At 38.2% G+C, this 19,094-nt stretch overlaps 1 protein-coding gene across 3 annotated transcripts in view; it reads right to left on the reverse strand.

Annotated features, from left to right (window-relative positions):
• Positions 1–19,094, reverse strand: part of fastkd3 (FAST kinase domains 3) — a 58,327-nt gene that overhangs the window by 27,740 nt on the left and 11,493 nt on the right. For all 3 annotated transcript variants that reach the window (XM_079810956.1, XM_079810955.1, XM_079810957.1), the window contains exons 3-4: positions 17,617–19,066; positions 16,949–17,037 (exon numbers count right to left, since the gene is read on the reverse strand). In XM_079810956.1, the coding sequence (XP_079667082.1) occupies positions 16,949–17,037; positions 17,617–19,057 (1,530 nt within the window). In that variant the 5' untranslated portion in view covers positions 19,058–19,066. The remainder of the gene's footprint in view (positions 1–16,948; positions 17,038–17,616; positions 19,067–19,094) is intronic.

A 19,094-nucleotide genomic window follows, 5' to 3' on the forward strand; every position in this document is an offset into this window, starting at 1 on the left:
TATATATATATATATTAATTAATATATATATTAATATATATATATATATATTAATATATATATTAATATATATATATATATATATATATATATATATATATATATATATATATATATATATATTAATTAATATATATATTAATATATATATATATATATTAATATATATATTAATATATATATATATATATATATATATATATATATATATATATATATAAATTAATATATATATATTAATTAATACACACACACACACACACACACACACACACACACACACACACACACACACACACACACACACACACACACACACACACACACACACACACACACACACACACACACACACACACACACACACACACACACACACACACACACACACACACACACACACACACACACACACAAACACAAACAAACAAAGGATTATTAGGAACACCATACTAATACTGTGTTTGACCCCCTTTCACATTCAGAACTGCCTTAATTCTACGTAGCATTGATTCAACAAGGTGCTGAAAGCATTCTTTAGAAATGTTGGCCCATATTGATTGGATAGCATCTTGCACAGTTGATGGAGATTTGTGGGATGCACATCCAGGGCATGAAGCTTCCGTTCCACCACATCCCAAAGATGCTCTATTGGGTTAAGATCTGGTGACTGTGGGGGCCATTTTAGTACAGTGAACTCATTGTCATGTTCAAGAAACCAATTTGAAATGATTCGAGCTTTGTGACATGGTGCATTATCCGGCTGGAAGTAGCCATCAGAGGATGGGTACATGGTGTTCATAAAGGGATGGACATGGTCAGAAACAATGCTCAGGTAGGCCGTGGCATTTAAACGATGCCCAATTGGCCAATTTATACTTCTGCGTCGGACCTACGCCGTAGGCTGTGTGATGCACGCGTACCCTACGCCGTACCCTGACAACGCGTCAATTCAACGCGGACCGCAAGCGCTGTGATTGGTCAGCCAGAACCCCTCCCTCAGGTCAATAAATAAATAAAAAATCTGCGATAGGAGTGTGTGTGTGTGTGTGTGTGTGTGTGTGCCCAGAAATGGGATGCTAGTTCCTTACGTCTGCTATAACACAATATTTTGTAGTCCAGTGATTCTTTATGCTAGTAAATAAATACATAGATCCGCTGAGGATAGTTTATTTATTTTCTCATTAAAACCAAAGATGTTAATCAGTGATTGCATATCAAGAAAAGGGTACATTTCGTGAATGAAGTCTCCGCAACAGCAATCGATTGCTCGAGCCACCGCTAGTGAAAACAGCGGCCACGAGCACTCTGCATGATTTCACAAACGCATTCCAGCGCCAGATCGCCTTATTTAACTCTACAAATCAACTAGAGATGCTTAATTTGTATTAGATACAACAACTCAAGCTGCAAGAAAAGCCACTCCCTCACTGCTGCTGATACTCCGACAATGAATGTACACATTCTACACAACAAGCTGCTTCTTTTTCGGCTGTTGTCTTGATTACACCAACATGCCCGAGGACACTGCCTACTAGCGTCTGCATGTGTAATTGCACATTGACGTGGACAACAGCGCAGAAGTATAAATCAAAACCAACGCGTAACTAACGGCGTAGAGGATACGGCGTAGGTCCGACGCAAAAGTATAAGTTGGCCTTAAGGGGCCTAAAGTGTGCCAAGAAAACATCCCCCACACCATTACACCACCACCACCAGCTTGCACAGTGGTAACAAGGCATGATGGATCCATGTTCTCATTCTGTTTACGCCAAATTCTGACTCCACCATCTGAATATCTCATCAGAAATCGAGGCTCATCAGACCAGGCAACATTTTTCCAGTCTTCAACTGTCCAATTTTGGTGAGCTTGTGCAAATTGTAGCCTCTTTTTCCTATTTGTAGTGGAGATGAGTGGTACCCGGTGGGGTCTTCTGCTGTTGGGTGCCCATCCGCCGCAAGGTTGTGCGTGTTGTGGCTTTACAAATGCTTTGCTGCATACCTCGGTTGTAACGAGTGGTTATTTCAGTCAAAGTTGCTCTTCTATCAGCTTGAATCAGTCGGCCCATTCTCCTCTGACCTCTAGCATCAACAAGGCATTTTCACCCACAGGACTGCCGCATACTGGATGTTTTTCCCTTTTCACATCATTCTTTGTAAACCCTAGAAATGGTTGTGCATGAAAATCCCAGTAACTGAGCAGATTGTGAAATACTCAGACTGGCCCGTCTGGCACCAACAACCATGCCACACTCAAAATTGCTTAACCTCTTAACCGGATTGAGGGCGCATTCGTCCTTAAGCTTAAATGACTGTCAGATGTAAGTAATTACAAGTGACAATTATACATCATTTAAAAAGATCTAAGAGTCAAGCTTTCATTTTTTTACCTCTGTTTTATTCTCAAAGTCTTATAGTGACAGTAATTTGTTAATATGTGTCAGGAGTTATGAATATGAAAACCGCAACGGTACCGTTTGATTGTAATATGAGCCTCAGCTGCTCTCATTCATAAAAAACTCCTCTATTCTCGACACAAAGACTCGCGACAAATCAACATCCCTTTTAGTTCAAAAGTGTGCAGATGAGGAGAAATATTGATAGATTCTCATATGTCTGTGTCAAATTTCTAAACAGAGGAGTATTTTTTATTCAATACTTCCTCAAAATGCGCAGATGTAGCCTAATCATGAGCGATTGAGACTCTTATGTGTTGTTTTCAATTCATACTGGCAGCCGGAGGGCGCTCTGTGCACATGTAGTCCATATATGGTACAGACAGACGAAGAAGATATCATGTGCCATAATAGAAGTCCATAATAAAAGCTTCCTGAGATCGCTAAAGATGCAAAGAGACATTTGAAGACAATAAACAAACAATCGCGACGATGTATGGTTTGTCTGTGTTCTTTATACCATGTTGGGTGTATTCATAATAGATTATATTTATAATGCAATGCTATTCGACATAGCTTTTATCAAAATGCAGAATATTGTAAAATTATATATTTTCTGTCTGATTTTTTGATCCGAAGCCAAATGAGACCACAGAAGTTCATTTAAAACATCCCACTTGTGATATAAAGTAATTTTGGAGAAAAAACATGGTTTTAATCTTTATTGTATTTTGATTGTGTGCTAAGCTAACATGCTAGCTAGCCAATGCACCTGCCACCTGGGCAAATACGCTATTTTTATTAATAATTTTGAATAGACTGAAATGAAAAACCAACTGAAATGTTTCTATTGTCAACAACGGCATTTGAGGCACTTTAAAAGGTGAAGTGAGAAGTTTGATCATAAATGAGGTTAGAATAGAACAGTTTGAATAGAGAGTTGTCAGTGATAAGATAACTAGAGCCATAACCAGGCCAGAGGGGTGTGATGGTGTTCTGGGGAGACTGAAACTGAATGGGCAGTTTGCACCTCAAAACAATAGAGACAATAAACTGAATGGTAGCTCAGAAGAGATGGCAATAAACATCAGTTAACATTTTAGAGAAATCTCAAAATAAAATCATATGACATGATCTTGAAAAACATTTCATAAAATTCAGAGTTTTAGACTTATCTTCAGATTTGAAAAATAACATGGTCAGAAATGTGGCTTCAGCTGTAGTGCACTTCTAGATTGCTAAAATGTCAACTTCAATTTTATTTTCATAAAAGATATTTCATACAAATATATTTCTAATAACTTTACAAAACTTTGAAGCTTATTATAGCTATTTTTGATTATGAAAATAATTATATTTTGAATTTACAGTAAACTGCCAAGTGTCTGCTTTCAAATGACGCCATTATGATTTTAGTGCAAAGGAATCATTAACTGTAACGGTTTTAGTCTGATTATGCCATTTCTTAGTATTATTTCAAGAGCGGGGGTGCAGGCTAACAGGTTAAATCACCTTTCTTTCCCATTCTGACATTCAGTTTGGAGTTCAGGAGATTGTCATGACCAGGACCACACCCCTAAATGCATTGAAGCAACTGCCATGTGTTTGGTTGATTAGATAATTGCATTAATGAGAAATTGAACAGGTGTTCCTAATAATCCTTTAGGTATATATATATTTGTAGTATAATGTAATTAATATAATAATATAATATAATTAATATAATATAATAATTTAATATAATTTAATATAATTTAATATAATATAATATAATATATAATGAAGTATATCAGTCTGGCGACTAAACAAAAAAAATTTACTAGCCAAAGGCGATTCTATTGCCAAGGTTTGCATAGAGGGTTGTCTAGATTTTGATCTGTAGCGTACCCTCACTTTTTCTTGCGTACCGGCACTTCTCACATTTTGACGGTACTATGACCGACCACACCAAAACATAGAATCTGGCAATTAATCATACATCACGGGTTCTGAGCTTTTATAAGCTGTACAAACTAAACGAATCAATTATCCACGCAATATGACTGTGACTGAAGTGTGACAAGATTTGCGCAAGCTCTTCCCATCGCGTCACATCCCATTTAAAATTCTATTGAGAATGTAGTAAAACGGAGAAAGTCAAACATGATCTAAAACAGCCACTAAAAATACTGATGAAAAGAGAAATACAATAGAATAAATACTAGGGCTGGGTATTGACACAAATTTCACAAATCGATTCGATTTCGATTCGATTATTTTGGATTTGTATCAAGTACAATACATGGAAAATGTTCTCAAGGAAAATTAATTTCTGAACTAATGTTGTAAACTATGGGAGTCAGTTGATACTACATTAGCCTACTAATATTGAAGGTAAAAATTAACTGATTTGTATACAAACACTTAAATGACACTAAATTATGTTTTTTTTTAAATATAATAATAAAGTTATAATATTAACTTTACAATTACATAATCATAATTCTACTCCAATTAGTTTTTTTGAAATATAAACATTTAAAGGGTTGCGGTCATAAAAACTTGGCAGATTTATTAAATATTGAAGAACATGGACAATGAATATCCTATGTAATGTAGTGCATATAATTAGCAAAATGCTCCTCTCTAGAGTTAATTTTTCTTGCTGACTAACGAGTTTATGGACACTGGATATGGTTTTTCTGAGGAAACTGTGACGTTACGTGACACTGTTTACTTGTAAGCCGTTTTACTTACATCTTTCTGCGGTTGAAACACTGATCGAGCAATTCTATGTGACAATGTACGGATTTCGGTAAATTGTCCTGTATCTTTTAACACACTTTCAGAAGCTCATTCGTGTTTATTTCGCGCTGTTACTGGTATTAAGGCGGAAGAGAAGATCCGTTCATGTTTGCTCCGCGCTTCTGGTTCTCTTGAGCTGAGCTGCGGCAGAGCGATCTCACGCCACAGCGCCAACAGTATTTATGTTTTTGAATGTCGTAAAAAAATAGACTAATTGATTCTTGATCAATCGATATTGTTTTGTAAAAGTGAGAATCGATTAAAATCTAGAAATCTATATTTTTTACCCAGCCCTAAAAAATACATTCTATTGTATTTATTGTGGTACATCTTGGCTAACTTGTAGAATTTACAATAGATAATCTGTTAGGGGAAAATATTTATATTACAACTGTGGCATGTTATAGCTATACAGGGAGTGCAGAATTATTAGGCACGTTGATTTTCTGATCATATATTTTTTCCAGGCACATTTGACCAATTCCAAACCACAGTAATCCTAATAACTACTATTGATTTAGTATTTAATAATGTATAAGTGATATATAATTGTTCATGAAGGCTGGAAATGAAAATCACCTTATATTCAGGTGTGCAGAATTATTATGCATGTTTTCTTTTACAGATAAATTGAGCCAAAAAAGAGATTTAACTCAGACTGAAAAGTCAAAAAGTATTAAATGCCCATGAGAAGGATGCAATACTAATGCAATACTAGACATTGCAGTTAAGGCATGACCATTGGACAGTGAAATGCTCGTTGGGTCAGCAGGGTCAGACAAAAACATGTGGCGGAGAAAAGACACCTATTAACCGCAAAAGAATTAAGAATTAAGGTGAAGAATTAAGGGTGAAACCATCAGGAACCCTTTAGTCTCCAGCGCCACCATTTTCCAGAACTGCAACCTACCTGGAGTCTCCAGAAGTGCAAGGTGTCAGGATCTCAGAGACTTCAGTTAGGTAAAGAATCCTAAAAAATGACCCCCACTAGATAAGAATCATAAGCTGAAGTGTTGTAAAATACATGAAGAAGTTTTTTTATAGGCTTTATAGGTTTTATAGGTTGAGAATGACTCTTGAAGGACCAGCACCACATCCTCTAGTACCACTGTTTGAAGAATTCATCTTCCAGAATCTGGCAGTACGTTTTGGGAGTTCATTTTAGTCCATCCTGAAGTCCGTTTTGCAGAGATGGACTAAAAATGAACTCCCAAAACGTACTGCCAGATTCTGGAAGATGAAGGGGCAAGGGCTCAAATGTAAGAAAGGGGCAATATGTAAAAATAAAAAAGTGTTTGGATACTATTTTATGTTTTTGCAAAAAGTCTCATGCTTATCAAGCCTGCATTTATTTAATCAAAAATACCGGGGAAAAAAAACAGTAGCCTAATATTGTGAAATATTATTACATGTTTTTTTTTTACCTTTTTATTAATCATATATATATATATATATATATATATACATATATATATATTATATATATATATATATATATATATATATATATATATATATATATATATATATATATATATATATATATATATATATATATATATATATATATATATATATATATATACACATATATATATATATATATACACATATATATATATATATATATATATATGATTAATAAAAAGGTAAAAAAAAAAAAAAAAAAAAGCTGAAAGTTAATTTCTCTTTGCCTTTTGTTGTTTGATTCACATTAATGGCTCAATCGTCACCAAGTTTATTAGATGCTGCCCCTTTAAGACGCAGATCTAATATCATTCTCCCTTTTACGACCATTTAAGCTAAACTGTGTTTAAGTGAATACTCTCCAAGCCTGTCATTTTGAGATATAGGCTATTTTGTTGTGTATTTGATGGTTTAGTCGCGCACACGAAGCATATGTGCAAGTCGGTCCGTTACGCAGCGTGCGCGCGCGCACACACACACACACACACACGCCTTGAACTTGGAAACCGCGTCTATTGCGCGGATTATTGTGCTTTTCATTTAATCAAACACGTTCTGCAATTTAGCCAAAGTGGAGAGTGCATTTGACAACAATCACGGATTGTGCTGAATCTGACGTTAAATGCATGTTTGGGGAGAAATGACAGCGCGCGCTGTGAAGGGAAGGAAGTTGTGCTAGATGATGCGCGAGCATAGTTTATAATAGTTTTACCTCATATCTTCTTTTTTTAATCATTGGAAGCGAAAATAAAATAAGATTAATAATCACAGCCCTGTGATATTGTGAAAGTGTAAGCAGACTACATTTTTGTTTAGTTCTCTGGCCATCGTCAATATCTCTCTCTCCTTTACAGTGTGTAAGTGTAATCTAATCATGTGAAGATTTTGCAGTGGCGCTGAAAATCCAGCGGCGGCGACGGGCCGCTGTGAATACATTGTAGGGGAAACACTGAAGTGAGACGGTGAGTTTATGGAGTTTATGAGGTTCTTGGATGCAGGCTGGTGTTTTGCCGAAAGCCTTCAGAGGCAGACGGTGGGTGATAACTCCACTCCATTGAGGGGTCGGAGGGACACTGGAAGCCATCAGAGGCAGAAGGTGTCGAAAAAAATTCCTCCCTATTGAAGGGCAGGAGGTCACTAGGAAGCCGGGATGCTACTAGTATGTCTCACGAACCGACTGTTCTGTTCAGACAGGGGAGCCCCGAATTTAGTCAGGAATAGTATTTTAGCCTTTAGTTAAATATGATTGTTATTTTTATTTCTTATACATGGTATTTGTATTTCTTATGCACAGACTGTGATTATTCTACCACTATTATAATACCTTTTCTATGTAACTTTGAATTTCGATGTGCAGGCTGCTATTTTTCATAACAAATGCTATAGATAAAAAAAAAAGAAAGAAAAAAGTTAAGCTTTAACAGGGTAAAGGCCAATTTATACTTCTGCGTCGAGTGCACGCAGAAGGTACGGCGTACCATACGCATAGACGCGTTGGATACGCCGTACCCTGACGCGCACCTCTCCAAAAATGTAACAACGCGTCAATTCTACGTGGACCGCAAGCGCTGTGATTGGTCTGCCAGAACACCTTCCTCAGGTCAATAAATAAATAAATAAAAAAATCTGCGATAGGAGTGTGTGTGTGTGTGTCCAAAAATGGGATGATAGTTCCTTACATCTGCTATAACACAATATTTTGTAGTCCAGCGATTCTTTATGGTAGTAAATAAATACATAGATCCGCTGAGTATAGTTTAGTTATTTTCTCATTAAAACCAAAGATGTTAATCAGTGATTGCATATCAAGAAAAGGGACACATTAGGGTACATTTCGTGAATGAAGTCTCCGCAACAGCAATCGATTGCTCGAGCCACCACTACTGAAAACAGCGGCCTTTAGGGTTCTACATTTATTTAGGGTTTCATGACCCTTTAAAACACGGAGTTCACGCCACCTTCCAAAAGCCTGTTTTAGCCTTGTTTTCGCATAGGCCCGGTTGCAGTCTCTTTTTTTCTGTAGCCACTCTGAGGGTGTGTCTCAATAAGCTCCCTAGTTCAGTTGTCCGGGCACTGATCACCTGACTTACCTGTATGTCCTGATCAGTGCCCTGACTACTGAATAGGGCTGTGTATCACCAACAATGTCACGATACGATATGTATCACGATATAGATCAATTTGGAATTTCTTTTGAGTTGAGTTTAGTAACAGTTAATATCTGTTTATTGAATAACCAGTGTTATAACAGTTGTGATAAGTGAAAAATGATTTTGTTTTTGTTATTCAAAAACAATGAGTTAAATGAATTAAATAAATTGTCACAAAAAAAAACCTTGGAATGGCTCGATTCAATATAGATTTTTTTTGGGATACATATCAGGTACACACATCTCTCAACTAATGCTGTAAACTATGGTAGTCAGTTGTAGCCTACTATAATAGCCTACTGAAGGTAAAAAATTAACTGATTTGTACAAATACTTAAATTACACTCAATTATGTTTTTTAAAATAAATAATAAAGTTATAATATTAGCTTTAGAAGTTACATAATCATATTTCTACTCCTTTTCGTTTTTGAAATTTAAATGGTGGCTGTCATAAAAAGTTGCTAGATTAATTCAAACATGCATGAAATATTATATTAAAAACATAAATTATAATGAATATGTAATATGGTGCATACATTTAGCAAAATGCTCCTCTCTATAGTAAATTTTTCTTGCTCACTAATTAATTTTTGGACACTGGATATAGATTTTCTGATATAAATGTGACATTATGTGACATTGTTTACAAGCTAATTTACTGATGTCTTTCCGCTTTGAAACACTGATTGAGCGATCACATGAGACATGATATGGATTTCGGTAAATTGTACTCTCTCTTTACAGACTTTCAGATGCACATTCATGTTTATTTCGGGCTGTAACTGGTATTAGGTGGAGGAGAAGATCAGTTCACGTGCGCAGGGCGATGCCGCCTGCCGCTTCTCATGAGCTGAGCTGAGCTGCGCCAGAGCGATCTTGCGCCTAGCACCTAAACTATAGATTTCGGAATAAAATTGACGTAATTTGAAATCTGAGACTGTTTCATATTAATAGTGACAAAGCACAAAGATTTAATGAATGAGAGGTGCGCTGCAAAAACTGTAACAACTTAAAATCCTCTTATCCATTTTGAATGTCTTGCACTGCTCGCGTTGTTAAAATTGGCACCACTTGACTCAAGTGATAATTGTTACATTCAAGAGCACACAATATCGATACGGCAGCTGCTGTATCGATACGCGCATCGCCAGGAGTTCATGACAATGTATCGTTGTATTGATATTTTGAGCACAGCCCTCCTACTGAACTAGGGAGCTGATTGAGACGCACCCCAAAAGTCTGAAGTCTTTTGCATTTAATCTCCAGTTGTCACTGGTGATTAGGTTTGAACCTTTCTGGATCCGCCATCAAATTGATACGTTTAATTATACCAAGTGCTGTGAGAAAAGGCTATAAATCTCCACCTCCAACATCCTCACACGCAATATAGCCTACTAGCCGAGACACCTTCTTTATGTGTACAGATGTGACGTAATGACGCAAAGACATGCTTGAATTTCCCACGGAAATCCACCAGTACCACTGGAATTAAAAACATTACTACAAGCTTACCGTTGTAAATTGAGCTAATGTAAGCAGATAGTATTGAACACTGGCTGGTTATGTACTATGTATATAATTTTTAACCCCAAAAAAGTTACAGAGCAGCTTTAAATAACAGATTTGTTTCATGCTACTAACAGAAACAATGTGAAGTTGACTGTTTAGTCACTGGCTTGATTCACTGATGCATAAACAGTATTAAACGATTAAACAAAAGTCTGTGTGAACTTGAATGATTAGCTACTCATTAGAAATCACTGATCACAGATCAGGCATTACATTAATGAACACTGTTACTCACTGTTTGTGGCGGTGCTGTCAAATCCATATCGTAAAAGTCTGTTTGTAAAGCCTGTGCTGACATTGCCAGCCCAGAGATTTTGGAGAGAATGGATTCAGTTTATTTTAGTCGCAAAGCAGAGGAAGGGGAGGTAACCTTTCCCCCTATGACGACATTAGTGATCGACCGATATATCAATTGATAGATATTTTCCCCGATATTTAAGCATTTTACCATAATCGGATATTGGTTTTGTAATATAGGATTTACCGATAAACGTCGCCATCTTGTGGGCGTTTTGAGAATTGTGCCCAGGATCGCCATTACAGCGCATCTGAGGCGAGACATGGGGAGACGAGACAACGGCGTGCACAGGTAAAGTATACTTGCCTCGTTGCTGCAATTAGTAAACTTTATTTAACAGAAGTCATTAATACACAAATTAGATGTTACTTAAATGCCTGAAATCTAGCTAGTTTATTCAGGATTTGACGGATTATTTTACATGCCTCCGTGAGCTCGTCTCTCTTAGATGTCAGAGGCTGTTTTTTCATTGCTCCTGTCTGATCGATTGCTCTCCTGCCTGATCGATTGCTCCTGTCTGCCTGCTGTGTCTGTTGCTCTGTAGCTCAAGTCTGTAGCTCTGTAGAGCCTTGCTTACGTTTGAATCTTTATTTTGATATTTCCTCTTTCTTCTACTGCTAAATATAACTTACTCATCACCATACATTGTTTAAAAATTGCCTATCACGTTAAATTTGACATCGCTAGCTTTTAATCTAAATCACCATCACACGTTAGCATTTTGCTAGCCTGTTAGCTTGTCATCTCTGCACCCGGGTCTCCCTTTTTCTGAGTTCATAACTTGGATTAGTAAATTGTGTCCAGCAAACGATTGTGGTAAGTGGTAAATTGGATTAATCAACAAACACGGTAAGTCATGTCTTCTCCTGTCATTATCACCTGCACTGCATGTCGCATGTTTAGAGTAGGCTTCTCCGCTGGCGAACAGGGCTTCACATGTGATAAATGTAAGGAGATAGTTAGGCTGACGGAGAAGATTTCAGAATTAGAAACACGCATCCATACTTTATCTGAGAGTAGTGAGGATGTAACAGCTTTAGACACTGATTTATGCGAATAGCTTAGTGAACTCTGTACATTCTTCGGTTCCGGCTGCAGGGCCCTTGCAGCAGGGAAACTGGGTAACAGTGAGGCAGCATAGTCGCAGACCAAAGAACCGCTTTTCCGTTCCGGTTAGAACATCAAACAGGTTCTCCCCTCTCAGTGAAGCACCCACTGAGTATCCTGTTGAAAGTGCCCTAGTCATTGGTGATTCTATTACACGGAACGTGAAGATAGAGACACCAGCCACCATAGTCACTTGTTTACCGGGAGCCAGAGCACCTGACATCAAAGCAAATTTAAAAGTGCTGGCTAAAGCTAATCGTAAATTCTCTAAGATTATTATTCACGTCGGCACTAATGATGTTCGACTTCGCCAGTCGGAGATCACCAAAATTAACATTAAAGAGGTGTGTGAACTCGCTAGTACGATGTCTGAGGCTGTTTTTTGTTCTGGACCGCTCCCGGCAAAAAGGAGTGATGAGATAGTTAGCAGACTATCATCACTCAATGGCTGGTTGTCTAAGTGGTGTCTGCAAAATAACATAGGGTTCATAGACAATTGGAAAAGTTTTTGGGGCAGACCTGACCTGTTGAAGAAGGATGGCATCCATCCCTCTTGGGGTGGTGCCGCTCTTCTCTCTAGTAATCTGGCACATAGTCTTAGAGCTAAACCTTGACTCACTAGGGCCCAGATCAGGAAGCAGACAAACTGGCTAAACCGACCGTCTGCTAGCTGTCTCACGTTACCGGAGTCAGATAAATCCCAGCACATAGAGACTCTTTGACCTAGATATTATCATATAGAGACTGTGTCTGTTCCCCGAATTAGTAAATACAAAAAAAACATCAAAACCATTCAACAGTAAAAATGTAATTGACGTCCAACAAATAAACAAAATATATAATACAGATGAACAATTCATAAAGCTTGGGTTGCTGAATATTAGATCCCTTTCCCCAAAAGCACTTATTGTTAATGATATTATTACAGATAATAATCTAGATGTGCTCTGTTTGACAGAAACCTGGCTAAAACCTGACGACTACATTACCTTAAATGAGTCCACCCCCCAAGATTATTGTTATAAACATGAGCCGCGTCTGAAAGGTAAAGGGGGAGGGGTTGCTGTAATTTATAATAATATCTTCAGTATTACTCAGAAGTCTAGTTTCAAATATAATTCCTTCGAAGTTTTGGTGCTTTATGTAACGCTATGTAGTGTACATGATAAAACCTGTTCAACATTTGTGTTAGCTACTGTATACAGGCCACCTGGGCATAATACAGACTTTATCAAAGAATTTGCTGATTTTCTATCAGAGTTAGTACTGGCCGTAGATAAAGTACTAATTGTTGGTGATTTTAATATCCATGTAGACAACGGAAAAGACGTATTGGGATTAGCATTTAAAGACACACTAAACTCTATTGGAGTTAGGCAACACGTGTCAGGAGCCACTCATCGCCATAATCATACTTTAGACCTAATATTGTCACATGGAATAAATGTTGATACCGTTGAAATTCTGCAGCAGAGCGATGACATCTCAGATCATTACTTAGTATCATGTATACTTAATTTAGCTAAGGTTGCAAAGCCGCCCCCTCGCTTTAAAAATGGCAGGACAATCACTGCCGCTACTAAAGATTGCTTTTTAAATAATCTCCCTCATCAGTATCATCTGCTCAGCATCCCAGATAGTATAGAAGAACTCGATGTTGCAACAGAAACTATTGACTCTCTCTTTTCCAGTACTTTAGACACAGTTGCTCCTCTGCGCTTAAAGAAGATTAAAGAAAATAGTCCAACGCCGTGGTACAACGAGCACACCCGGGCCCTTAAAACAGCAGCCAGAAAAATGGAGCGCAGCTGGAAGAAAACAAAATTAGAGGTTTTTCGTAATTCGTGGAAAGAGCACATGATCACATACAGAAAGGCTGTAAAAACTGCTAGATCTGCTTATTTCTCAACTCTCTTGGAAGAAAACAAACACAACCCAAGGTATTTATTCGATACAGTGGCTAAATTAACCAAAAATAAAGCTTCAACTTCTGATGATTGTAAACAGCACAGCAGTAATGACTTTATGAACTTCTTCACATGTAAGATTGATAATATTAGGAAATTTTTTTAACCATGCAGCCGTCTGATACAGCATCACATCAGACAGAGCATTGTAGTGTCACTGAGGAAAAATTACACTCATTCACTGCTATAGGAGAAGAAGAATTGGCTAAACTCGTTAAATCATCAAAATCGACAACATGTATGCTCGACCCTATACCAACTAGGCTATTAAAAGAGATGCTACCAGAGGTCATAGATCCTCTTCTTAATATCATTAATTCATCTTTGTCATTAGGATATGAACCGAAAACTTTTAAGTTGGCTATTATTAAACCACTTATTAAAAAAACGCAACTTGATCCTACAGATTTAGTCAATTATAGACCAATCTCAAATCTACCCTTTCTGTCAAAAATACTTGAAAAGGCAGTCTCTTCACAATTATGTTCCTTTTTAGAAAGAAATGGTATCTGTGAGGATTTCCAGTCAGGATTTAGACCGTATCATAGCACTGAGACTGCTCTCGTCAGAGTTACAAATGATTTGCTCTTATCATCCGATCTCAATTCAGAAAAAACTGAATTTTTAATTATTGGACAAAAAAGCTCCACAAGTAGTAACCTAGAATACTGTCTAACACTTGATGGCTGTTCTGTCAAGTCCTCGTCGTCAGTGAGGAACCTGGGTGTGCTCTTTGATACCAATCTTTCGTTTGAAAGCCACGTTTCTAGCATCTGTAAAACTGCTTTCTACCATCTTAAAAATATATCTAAATTACGGCACATGCTCTCAATGCAAAATGCTGAACAGTTAGTTCATGCGTTCATGACCTCAAGGTTAGATTATTGTAATGCTCTACTGGGTGGTTGCCCTGCTCGCTTAATAAATAAACTCCAGCTGGTCCAAAACGCAGCAGCTCGAGTTCTTACTAGAACCAGGAAGTATGACCATATTAGCCCAGTTCTGTCAACACTGCACTGGCTGCCTATTAAACATCGCATCAATTTTTAAATCTTACTTATTACTTACAAAGCACTAAATGGTTTAGCTCCCCAATACTTGAGCGAGCTCTTAACATATTATACTCCATCACGTCTACTGCGGTCTCAAAATTCTGGCCAGTTGATCATACCGAGAATATCCAAATCAACTGCAGGCGGTCGATCGTTTTCCTATTTAGCACCTAAACTCTGGAACAGTCTTCCTAACATTGTTCGGGAAGCAGACACACTCTGTCAGTTTAAATCTAGACTAAAAACACATCTCTTTACTGTGGCATACACATAAAACACTTTTTCAATGAAATGATTGTTAGGCTGCATTAACTAGGTCAGCCGGAACCGGGAACACTTCCCATAACACCTGATGTACTCGTTACATCATCAGAAGAATGGCATCTACGCTAATGATAGTCTCTCTGTTTTATCCCGAGGTTTACTGCAGTCAGCCGGATCCGGGCCGTATCCAGTTCAGATGGTGGACCTGCGCCCAGAGAAGACCAACACAGGACCCCGAAGTGTCTGGGAGACCGTGATTAGACTCCCCCTGCAACTGCCTCATCGACACGGCATCTCAATAAACCCGTCTCCAGCGTGTTGACTCAGATTGTTCGAATATTACAATTAAATAATACTTAAATCGATATGTCATCCTCAATAAACCCGTCTCCAGCGTGTTGCCTCCGATCATTCGAATATTGCACTTTAATAATTATTTAATCAACATCATCCTCAATAAACCCGTCTCCAGCATGTTGCCCCCGGTCCCTCGAATATTCTGATCTATTATGACCTCCGTCAAACAACAGTTTATCTTTCCATAAGATAATGCAACTCTTCCATAGCCACACTCAACTTAATCACATGTATTTATGCACTTTATTCCTTTATCATTCATTGTATTAATTTAGTAGTTGTGTTAGTTATTCTTGTTGTAAAGCCAACGCTCACGGTTTATGTGCTCACACTGTGCGGTCCGATCGTCGAGCGCAACTTGTCTGCTCACACTGTACGAGTGAAATATGCGCAAAAAAACCTAGAATAGAGAGATAGCCTATCAAATGCATCAGCTATCGATATCAAGAACATTTAGCATTTACAATTTATGTATATAAATGAACATTATTATTAGGGTAGGCCTTTATTATTACATTTATATTACATTTATTGCCCCCGCGCTAATTTTATAACGCATCAATGCATAACCGATACTCTGCATAATAAAATGATAGATTAGCTTAATTACTCCTCATTATTTAAATACATTTTGCCCAATTAAACAAGGAATTATAGGCCTAGAATTAAAATGAATAAATTAATATTCAAAGTTAAATGAATAAAAGAGGCACTGATAGGCTAAACACGGTGGTTTGAACGTCTTAGATTATCCATTTTACAACACGAACTGGAGGCAAGCAACAGTTTGCTAAATTTCTGCTATTTGATAACTGCCTACTGAACTTTTCGTTTTCTTTCTTGCTGCATTAAAGATGAAATGGTTCAACTTCTGCTTTCGCGCAGGCGCAGTGATAAGAAATAGGGCAATCAGTTCGTAGCTCTGCTTCAGCTGTTTAATAACCTCACGAGGAGCGACCAGAATTTCTGACATGCCAGAAATTCATCCGACCATCCGATTGCCGATCGGGAGAGGTTTGTCGCCTCTCGTTTCCCCCTGTACACTGCACGAACACCTCACGACAAACGACGCATGATAAAGCTGAAAATCGGCCCGACCCAAAAAAGAGTTGCACGAGTCAGAATTCGGCTCGAAATCGGATGAAAATCGCACAGTGTATGCCCAGCTTTACTGGTGCTGATAATACAGAAGAGGCTATACAAGTTAGAAATCTCACCAATCTTTCATATAAATCAGCTGACCAACTCTCCCCACTTTACATTCATCGAAAATGTAAAGATTGAACAGCCTCCTGTTTGGAGTGTTCTCATAGAGCCAAGGTAAAAGACCTTGACTAGTGTCCCAAACTAAGAGAGGGGGAAGGCGGTCATCTGATGTACTCATAACATAACCTTAAGCGACACGTGATCCAAAAATCACAACGTCAGCAGTGACGAGTACCAATCACTACCTTACTTGGCGTCCTTGGATGAACGAAAGTAAAATCACCACATAGCCTCAACTCTTAGATGAAGAAAAATACAGTTTTACTCACATCATAAAATGGACACTCCAGCTTTACAGTCATGTAGAGTTGGGTCAACTGTGCAAGCACTACGGGATCCAACCCAATGCCCTCCTCCCCTTAGAAAGTACAGAGATGGAAAATATATTATTCAAAAAAAGTAGGCATTTCAATGATGAAGTGTTAAATAATTTAAATGATTAAACTTATCTATCGTTGATTAATCAATTTCAGCACAAACATGTTTAGTAATTAGGCAAGCAGATGGAGAAATCACTGCATAAATTGTCATCTGAAGCTAGAATGCGCATTACAGCATGTTCATACCAGAACACGACCCTTGTTTCAAAAAATAATGCATAATCATTGTCATCAGTGTTGGAGCATTTCCTACAAGATGGTCCACTACAGCACTGTGATTGTATGTTAAAGTACAACATGACAACAATCACATTGTTATCAGTGTGTTATCACTTGAATTCATAATCAAAAGTATATGTCAAATGTTTCACAATCCAATCTGTATTTTCTATACCTTATTATACTATTAATGGTAATCCATTATTAGTGAATTTAATTCATACCATAAATTATAAAAATACTTAATTACTACAACATAGTATATCAAGAATTTATTGAGAGCTAAATACCAATACTTTTGAGCACTGTATAGAACAAGCTTCTTTATTGCTTCTTACCCTGTAGCTGCTGCATGAAGTAAGGACTGAAGACTTTTGAGACGAAGTTAAGCGGGTACCTCTGTAGAAGTGTACAGGCATATAGTAGGTCTAGAAGGGCTCTGGGCTGAAATTGTGAAAACCGGGCATGCAAAACAGACTCCACCTTTCGGAACAATCTCACAGCGTCAGGCGGCAGATATCCCAAAAATCCCAGAGCAGCTATCTGTTGTGACACCTGCCATGTCGAGTACTCCTCTGCGCGATACACAAAACTCTCAGCCACCATGTTAAAAACAGGTGGAGAAAGAATGCGCCGTCTGTGGAAATACTGCATCACCTTGGTTATGGTTTCAGCATGAGCCGTGAAGGCAACCTTGGGCACATGACGCTCAAGAGCTTCCACAAGAAAGTGGTCACTGTGTCCATAGTGCATAAGTGCTGATAACACCACAGTCAGTTCTGCATCAGCAAAGTTTTGCACATGATGAACAGCTTGCTTGCAAAGTGCAATTACAAGTGGTAATGCTTGATTATGTCTCAATGTGACTAAAGCACCTAGAATCTTACTAAGAGCCACTGGGTCCATTCGTTGCGCCTGTCGAAGTGCCTGAGCATTAATTTCATTTAGAAGCTCTAGGTATCGTCCATCTTCACCCAAACCAGTTGCTAGCATGCAGTAAACAGCAACTAGTTCTGTTATATTCCATTGAGCTGGTTCTTTATTTTGGAGCTGATTCATAGCCTGTTTTACCATGCCACCGCCAGGTCCTTCCAACGCAAATAAAGCCTGTGATAACCCACATAGCGCTTCGACACTTAACTGTTCCAAATCCAATCTCTTCTGGCATTCGAACACCAGCATCAGCACTAGGCGGCTCTGAGGGTCAAGGTAGAGACGTGTACAGCCCAGGAGAGCTCTAACCAGCACTTCATCCTCTAATCCAGCTGAATCATGTTCCAGTCTTTGACAAAGTTTATTAAGGGCCAAATCTGATAGCAGTATCTGTGGTTTCTGAAGGCCACATGTGGCATTTTGCTCCAAGTCAGCCAGTCTGTGAAGTATAGATGCTGCTGCTGCACCTGAGAGGACAGGGTAAGATCGCAAGAGACGTAGAACATGCTGAGATGAAGTACAGGAAGAGAGTCGTTTCATAAATGTGTGGTCCTCATCAGAAGTAAGGTGGTGCAACAATGACAGACCACTTCCACTAGTGAGGAACTCCTGGTAAGGGCGAACAGATCCAGCAACAAGGAAAAGTGGGTCTCTTTCTGTGGTGCATATTCGCCTTGGACTGAGGTTGGAACATGTAGGAAAGCAGGCAGTGGAGGTTCGAAGACAAGGAGAAGACTGACGCTTACCAGCACATGCTTTCAGTGAAAGAAAGATTTGGTCATTCAAATGACTCAGCAAATGCAGCCTCGGTGCCAGTGTTTTGGCCATCGTAAAAAGTGCTACCATATCCTTAATCTACAGTAACAACAAAAGAAAGAACATG

The sequence above is a fragment of the Gobio gobio genome, assembly GCF_949357685.1.
Source record: "Gobio gobio genome assembly, chromosome: 2".
NCBI classification, from domain to species: Eukaryota; Metazoa; Chordata; class Actinopteri; order Cypriniformes; family Gobionidae; genus Gobio; species Gobio gobio.